Below are 8,332 nucleotides of genomic sequence, written 5' to 3' on the forward strand. Positions count from 1 at the left end.
GACTCATTTCCTTCACAATTTTACCTTGGTAGTCTCCTCCGTCTGTGCGGCTTACGTAAGACACTTTTTCGCACATGCCTCGGTCCGTTTCGCGGGGAAAACGTAATCCGGCGGACATTCATCGCTTCCCCATCTCTTCCAGACCAATCACTTTTATTCACGCCTATTATATAACGTATTTCGTATCACACCACATTTATCATTTATCAACGATTCTTCGCCTCCTATTATGAGAGAAGACTTGATTCAGAGTGCCATCGCGTTTTTAAAGGACCCGCAGGTGGCGGGGTCGCCGTTGACCAAGAAGATCGAGTTCATCGAAAGCAAGGGTTTGACCCAAGAAGAGGTCCAAGAGGTATTGCGAAGAAGTAACGAAACTCCGGCTAGCTCGATTCCTCGGACGTTGAGCGCACCGGTCGCCGCTCCTGTGACAGCCCCGGTGGAATACTACAACGCTCCGCCTATCGTGCCAGAAAGAGACTGGAAAGACTATTTCATCATGGCCACCACCAGTGTGGGTGTGGCCTACGGATTGTACCAGGTCGTGAAGCGCTATGTGGTGCCAAACATCATCCCACCATCGAAGTCAGATATCGAACAGGACAAGCAGAGCATTGATGAAGAGTTTTTGCGGATCGACGTGGTTTTAAAAGAAATCAGTGACCAAAACGCGAAAACTACGCAGCAGAGTGCGGAAAAATTGGAAGAGGTGGGCCAGTTGTCGTCCAAAATTAGCGAATTTCTCGGCTCCACTTCCAACTTGGCGTCCCAGTCCAAGGAAGATGTCAAGATGCTCAAGCTTGAGTTGGAGAATTTGAAACGCGAGGTCACTTCGGGCTTATCTGTGCAGAATAACCGCGTTGACAGCGAACTTTCCTCCATCCAGCTGGAGTTGGCATCGTTGAAGCAGTTGATTTTGTCCAGAAGCAAGACCCAAGAGACCCCGAGCACCGAGTCCCCGGCGCCGTCTATTTTGACCCGCAAGGTTCCGCCAATCTCTTCCATCCCGTCTGCCAAGGATATCTTGGCCAAGGAGCAGTTAAAGAAACAAGTCACGCCGCCCGTCGAGCCAGAGGCACAAGAAGTAGCCAAAACAGAAGTCAAGGAGGAAGTCAAGGTTGAGGTAAAGGCTGACACCGGCATCCCGGCCTGGCAGCAGGCTGCTAACAAGAAGACACCTGGTGACGACGGGATTCCAGCGTGGCAGAAGGCTTCCAATGCGTAATCAATCTATCGTTAATGTTCACTAATATATATGTTTGGCTTTAAAAAAAAAGCAATTCGGAGTTTACCCAATAGGGTTACGTGAAAGAGAAATCTCTGTGATTTACTGTTCAAGATGTATCTAGTCTGAATTATATCTGCTGCTGTTTCGCTAAGTGATTGATATCACATGATTATCTAACTCCCTCACTCGCCACCATGACCCGTGAGTGACCAGTAAATTGACCTCCTGCGAGTTGACCGAATTAGACTTCGGCATATCAAGGAATTCTTAAGTTGCCTAATAAACACTTACTGAAAGTGATACATTGTTAAACAATAGTACCTTCAATCTGTTTCTCGTAAAAATTGTATATCACATTGCGGTTTGAGATACACCCTGTCAAGTTTCTTTAAAAATTGACCAAAAGTGACTTATATTGACGAAGATGATGTACGAGTTCTGGTTCGACACTATAGAGGTTAACTTTGATTGACAAGTCTCCTGTTCCATAGTCCGTAAATTTAAATAAGAATTGTTTATCCAGATTTCGGCAGGCTCCGAGGTGAAATTATCGTGTTGGAGAATTTACACCATTTGAATTTAAATGAAACAACGCTTTCTTTTTTGAATATTAAAAATTATCACATATAATCGTGATAATTAGCGATAACTATATTAAAGTCTTGGTTTTCAATCTTTATTTTCTTCCTTTTCTCCTTTTTGACTTCCTACGAGTATACATGTATATTTGGTAGTAGTATTAGCGTTTAATTTATATTAAAGTGAGGATCCGAAGATAAGTAAAGTGCGAGCCTGTACATTTCAAACTAGTTTACTAGTTTCAGATTTAGTTAGATAGAGAATATATACAGGATAAAAATTAGCGTGTCAGATCCAATTGCTAGCAGGCTTGTTGGGTCAATGGTCCAACCCCAGCCTGGCCCGGCGGGAATTTTGCCGGGTCAGGGGTTCCTAGCATGATAGATCCAATAACCTCTGCTCATGGTATATGCCTTCTGGCTGGCAAATCTGAGTTTGGCTGTACGACCAAGTTCCCCCGGTCGAACAATTTCCCCGCAATAATTTAGACGGGCAATCGAATCTAGTCAGACTGAGACTAGTAATAGATTGGGTAGTCTAACCGAACCCGAGATATTTTTGTAACCGAGCAGTTTGTATTATTCTCCCATCTTCTCTCATCGATTTTAGCCTCTAAGACCATTATTCCTTCGAAACTTTTTTAGACTATTGGGAACACTTATGCTATATTCTATAGTTTTAGTAACACAGCATCGTTAAGTATGATAAAGGAATTCTTACTCTAACAATATACATCAGGCACATTCTCCGAAATCCCGAATCGTGTATAGGCGGACTTTGTCCGTAGCGGACGTGCATAAACGTACCCCTGGTATCCGGCATCATCCTGAAAAGTGGAATGTCGTAAGATACTGGGATATATAAACACTCCCTTTTTCCTAGAATAGCACTCATATCCAAACTGGAATCTCGTTATACATAATGTCAAACGATGAATGTGTAATTGTCGGGTACGTGCATAGTTTCCATAAAAAAAGCCTGAGACTAACATAGCAGTGCTGGTATCATCGGCGTGTACACTGCCTACTCCCTCATCACCTACGCCAAAGTCCCCGCCTCGAAAATCACCATTGCGGCAGAGTTCCAACCAGGTGACGAATCCATCAGATACACCAGTCCGTATGCTGGGGGCAACTTCAGTTGCATCTCACCAGATGACGCCCCGACGAGAAACTACGACCGATTCACCTACACCCAGCTCGACAAGTTGAGAGCACTTTTGAGCGCGAGAAACCCGGAGTTTGGCTTGGACATCTATGAGTGCTCCGATTACTGGGACTATATCCCAGGAAAGGCCAAGATTGCCTCTCTCAGCTCATACTTGCGTGACTACAAAGTCATTGAGCAGCTGCAGCTTCCAGAAGGGGCCAAGTTTGGAATCAACTACTTTACCTGGAACTTCAACTGTCCAAAGTTCCTCAAGGCTGTGTTGGAATACTTGAAGGCAGAGGGTGTTGTAGTCCTCCGCCAGAAGTTCGACCACATCGAGGATGCCTTATCTGTGGCCCCAAATGCCTCCTACGTGTTCAACTGCACAGGTTTAGGCTCCCGTGAGTTGGGCGGAGTCAACGACAAGAAGACCTACCCGGCACGTGGCCAGGTTGTAGTTATTAAGACCGGAAAGAAGGAACTCAAACAGAATTTTATGAGATGGGGTAAAAACGACACCGCCACCTACATTATTCCAAGACCACACTCCAACGGGCAGGTCGTCTTGGGGGGATTTTTGCAAAAATACAGATGGGAGCCAGCTACCTTCGAGGCCGAGTCTAGGGATATCATCCAGAGGGTTTCAAAGTTGTGTCCGCAGTTGTTGACCGAGTACGCATCCTCAAAACACGAGGTGGATGGCTTTGGTAAGCTCGATGTGATCAGAGTGGTGTCAGGCTGGAGACCTTCCAGGGAGGGCGGGGTGAGAATTGAGCGTGAGAACTTTGTGAAGAACGCCAAGGAGAGGGTTCTCGTGCACAACTATGGTGCCGGAGGGTATGGCTATCAATCGGGATTGGGAATGAGCTTCAAGGCTGTGACCTTAGCTTTCCCGAGGGCCGGTGATTTCAGTGATTACTTTAACGAAGCCTCACAGAGCAAGTTATAGATTTATCGTCAGTACTTGTTAGATATAATCAACTCCTAACGAGAGCTAAGAGTCATTCCTTGCGTAGAGTGGTGATTTTGAAGCCTCTTACAGTATATCCTTTTCCGACATAGTGTTATGGTCAACACGGTTTTCTATACTTTGTAACCTCGGGGTTGGACTCCTGGTATTAGAGTAGCTTTGCGGTAGGTGAAAGGCTTATTTATATATACGTATATACACAATATTCTCCTCATCACTTCGTTTCGCACAAAGTTTGTGATCCCTTCCAGGCCCATACCTTCATCCGTACAACGGTAGCTTTTATTTCATTCTGGTAGAGTACAGATGTGCAAAGATTTACCAAATTTATGTTAATTACTTAACCCACTTGGTTTCAATATTAATAAAGGATATCGATAATTTATACAATGCAAGAGAAACGAAAATGAAAAACGAAAAAAAAATGAAATGAAATGACACTGACCGTACCTCAACGGTCCCGTAATTAATTAATTACACCAGAAGTTAAAAATCTTCTTCCAGACTGGCAAGGCCTTAAGACGGGCCTGCTCTTCTACCATTTCTAACGCAAGAAGTTCCAAATCAACTTCACGGCGACCGGTCTTGATATCCATATCTTCGACCTTGATATACAAGCTGAAATCTCTTTTGACCACCTTGTAGCCAAGGTACATGATGATGAAGATGATGATCCCCAAGTAGTTCTGGAAAAAGGAGATGACATTAGCAGTGTTAGAACCAACTGGCCACAATGCAATCCAGAATTGAAGAATCAAAACCACAATCCAAAACGTCCCAGCAAGGTAGGAGCCGATGATACCGCTACCAGAACTGAACTCCAAGTTCTCGACAAGTTCACCATTGTGCTTCAAAGCAGCTCTCCACCTGATGTGAATCATACAAATAGTTAACCACGAGAAGATCAAGGCCAAACCAGATAGAGAAAGGAGCCAGTTGAAGACAGTTTCTTGCTGATCAGAAGCAGCAATGAACGACAACAAACCGAAAATGAAAATGGCTACAAGACCAACCAACGGTCTGCCAGACTTGTCAATGTAACCAAAAATCTTCGGAGCTAAACCCTGTTCTGCTAATGTACAGACAGTTCTAGAGAAGGCGTATACAGCAGAGTTACCGACAGACAAGACGGAGAACAAGATAACTGTGTTCACAACGGATGGTAATCCTCTGACAGCACCATTTTCAATAGCAATGACGAATGGAGACGCGTGGGTAGCACCGCCACCAGAACCCATCAACTTATCGGAGTTATATGGAACCAAGAACCCAACAATGATTAATGAGGTGACGAAGAAGATGACAATCTTCCAGAAGATGAGTTTAGTAGCCTTAGGGAAAGAAATTCTAGGCTGAGCGGTTTCACTGGCGGTTACACCGGTGATTTCAGTACCACCCAAGGAGAAACTGGCAGTAACGAAAACGGAACAGACACCCTTGAAGCCGTGGGAGAAAGCACCAGGGTCATGCCAGTATCTACCACCAATAAAGGTTTGGGTTGGGCCACCGCCACAATTTAACACAATCCCCAAGATACAGAACCCAGAAATGGTCAAGACTTTCAAGGAGGAGAAAATAAATTCAGCCTCGGCGTAACCTCTAGCACCAAATAAGTTGATAGCAATGAGGATAACGTAGAAGATTACAACCCAGGCATCGGAGTTGATAGTATCGTTCCAGTACTTGATAGTGATAGAGGCCGTGACCAATTCCAAGGGCAAGTTGACCAACCATTGTAAACAACAGTTCCAGCCCACTGCAAAACCCCAGGCAGGATCAATAAATCTGTTGGCGAGAGTGGTGAAAGAACCAGCAACTGGTAAGGCAACAGCCAATTCACCCAAAGAATGAACAGTAGCGAAAAGAGCAGTACCAACTAAAGAGTAGGCAATAACGAGCGCTGCCGGACCACCGTTGTGAAGAGACTTACCGGAACCGACAAACAAGCCGGAACCGATACCACCACCGATGGCGATCATACGGAGGTGTCTGGTTTTCAAAGATTTCTTCAAAGGGGAGTTGGCCGATCTTATAGCATTTTTCCGGGCTTCAGAAAAGCTTTCATCAATGACAAGCTGCTCCTTTCTACGGAAAGAATCGACAAAGCCGGCGAACCCAGTTGGGCTACTTGAGGCATGTTCGCTATGAGATAAAGAAGAGCCGGATACGTTGGCCTCACTCTGAATAGTGGTGATTTTTTCTTCTGACATTGTGATGTAATTGAGAATGGATGTGCAGTAGGTTCTGCGTACCAAAAGGAATGTGCCTAAGGAGAAGAGTCAAAAGGGGACGAGTCACTGCGGTAGGCGATGACTTTATTCTGGGATCAGAGTCGGCAAGGAATGCAAAGGAGTCAAGAGGTGCACAAGCAGGCTCAAATAAAAGTTAAGTGAAGTTGAGGTCGTATTCACTCTTTGTTTTTTGTAGAAGGTCAATAAACTTTTGGGGTTAGACTTCTTTATATGGAGCAAGATGCACTATCTAAGAAGAGAGCGGTTCAATAGATGTCAGCAAGACACCAGAGGTTGGATACACCCCGCCGGGACAGTGGACTTTGCCTCCACTGTCGGCTTGAAATTTTTTTTCATCCCGTGGTCATTTGGTTATCTGCGGCGAGATAAAAGATTTACAAGCATTCCGTCCCAACAAACGTGCAATATTTCCTCATGTGCAGGTTAAAGCGAGCACCCAGCCTGAATATGGTATGTGGGACGGTGGAGTAGGCCGTGCTAACGGCATGGATACACCATTTGGGATGAACTCTAGGCCAGCGGTAGCAAATGGCCAATGTAACATATACGATAGGGTACCGACGTGCGTATGCATGTCCACCAGTACCGAAAATATGACAAAGTGCCGTATGAAGGTACTTATTTTACCTGCATAACGGCATGGCGCGCATATTCTTATGTCACTTTTGCACCGCACCACTTTCCCGGGCCGTCAGTACGAAGTACCCCTCTGAGGAGTCAACTGTGGCGTATTAAGGTAATTCGATCGCAACTGGGGGGAAAATTAGGGGGAGTCAATCACCTAGTTGGTTCTGAATTCACATTCCTTCTCCCAAGCTCTGTATTTAAACGGTCTTATTTGCTCTAGTACTAGCCTTGACTAGAAACTGCGCTTTCAGGGACTGGGCGGTCCAGGGTAAGTGCCCTCCTGGGCGGCAGTTTCCGAGACACCTGCATCTTTTTTTTCTTTTCCCGCTGTACTTACTTTTATTAGTCATGACGGCTACATGAAAAAAAAAAAGCTATCAAGTGCAAGGCAGGGGTCGGCTACCGATGGAAGGCTGAAGGGAGAGTGGGGAATAAGTACTTGCCAGGTTAACAAATATACCCCACTAGAGGGGAAGGTCATGGAACGGGGTTTTATGTGCGAAAGATTAACCCTACAGGAATATATGTTTCCAAGACCTCCGCCATCGACCTAGGCGTCGCTGGGGTTTCTTTTTGCCGCAAGGATGTGCTGTCGCTGCTGCAAAAATGACAGGCAGTGTTACCCGATTTCCACCGGTATACAGGGCTAGGCAATTGATACACCTCCCGCTTTAGATATCTTTCCTAGGTGTACCTACTTGGTACGGTAGTCGAGGTTACATGGAGAGAATTTTTGTCTTCATGTTTTGGTGTAGATCTCTCGGAAAGTGGGGTGGGCCAGCCTAGCCAGGTACTCCTGAATTATAGCTTCGAAGGTGCCGGTTCCGGGAACAACAATACGCGTCATAAATGCATCTTCAGTGCACTGACGTATTACTACGCCATGTCTCGTGTGTCACCAAACATCACAGGTCAATCTCTACGAGCCTTATCTAGTTTCCTAGCCTTAGGTTTTCTGTAATAATCCACAAATCATTTTGGTTGTTCATTATTACTACTACCGGTGTTTTGACTTGATATTGCACTCTCTTGAACCCTATCCAACCACTTCTAATAAAGTAGAATTGACAAGGGTCCTGCAAAATTGGCAAGGCTAAAAGTATCCGAAAAATAAATTTATCTCAACTCGTTCATCTCGGCTGTACATGCCGTTTCAAGTTTCCCGAATATGTTACAAATGTACCTAACCACACCCTTTTCCAGGTGTAGCAACCGGGATGGAATATACAACTCTCATATTCAAAACTATGATGGAAGTACTATAGTAACTACCATAGCACCACGATTTTTTACATGACCGTAAACAATGGCCCCAACAAGCCTGAGTTGATTTGGAGCCAGTAGAGGAATGAAACATGCTAATACCATAGGCCAAGGAAACGCCGTAGAACTTCTTGCTTAACACTAACCGTCCCAGTACCACATGCGTAACTATGCATGCGATCGCTTATCATATACTTCTGTGAATGTTGCTCCAATATATTAGCCTAATCTTTAGTATACAGATTCACGGGAAAAGACCAGATA

At 45.0% G+C, this 8,332-nt stretch overlaps 3 protein-coding genes across 3 annotated transcripts; 2 read left to right on the forward strand and 1 right to left on the reverse strand.

Moving 5' to 3' along the window:
- The first annotated feature begins 138 nt into the window (after positions 1-138).
- On the forward strand, positions 139-1,467 carry PEX14 (Pex14p). Its single transcript, XM_019128528.1, has one exon. It carries the CDS (start codon positions 230-232, stop codon positions 1,223-1,225), a length of 996 nt encoding a protein of 331 aa, XP_018985985.1. The 5' UTR covers positions 139-229; the 3' UTR covers positions 1,226-1,467.
- Positions 1,468-2,692: 1,225 nt separating this feature from the next.
- On the forward strand, positions 2,693-4,154 carry IFG3 (Ifg3p). Its single transcript, XM_019130986.1, has 2 exons — positions 2,693-2,757; positions 2,804-4,154. Exons 1-2 carry the CDS (start codon positions 2,729-2,731, stop codon positions 3,903-3,905), a joined length of 1,131 nt encoding a protein of 376 aa, XP_018985986.1. The 5' UTR covers positions 2,693-2,728; the 3' UTR covers positions 3,906-4,154.
- A 211-nt stretch (positions 4,155-4,365) lies between these two features.
- BABINDRAFT_179946 (uncharacterized protein) lies at positions 4,366-6,514 on the reverse strand (the record flags this gene model as incomplete). The annotated part of the gene is made up of 2 exons (XM_019131109.1): positions 4,366-6,011; positions 6,480-6,514. The coding sequence occupies 2 exons, from the start codon at positions 6,512-6,514 to the stop codon at positions 4,397-4,399; spliced, it is 1,650 nt and encodes a 549-aa protein (XP_018985987.1). The 3' UTR covers positions 4,366-4,396.
- Positions 6,515-8,332: the final 1,818 nt, after the last annotated feature.

The sequence above is a fragment of the Babjeviella inositovora genome (genome assembly GCF_001661335.1).
Source record: "Babjeviella inositovora NRRL Y-12698 unplaced genomic scaffold BABINscaffold_4, whole genome shotgun sequence".
In the NCBI taxonomy this organism is placed as follows: domain Eukaryota; kingdom Fungi; phylum Ascomycota; class Pichiomycetes; order Serinales; genus Babjeviella; species Babjeviella inositovora.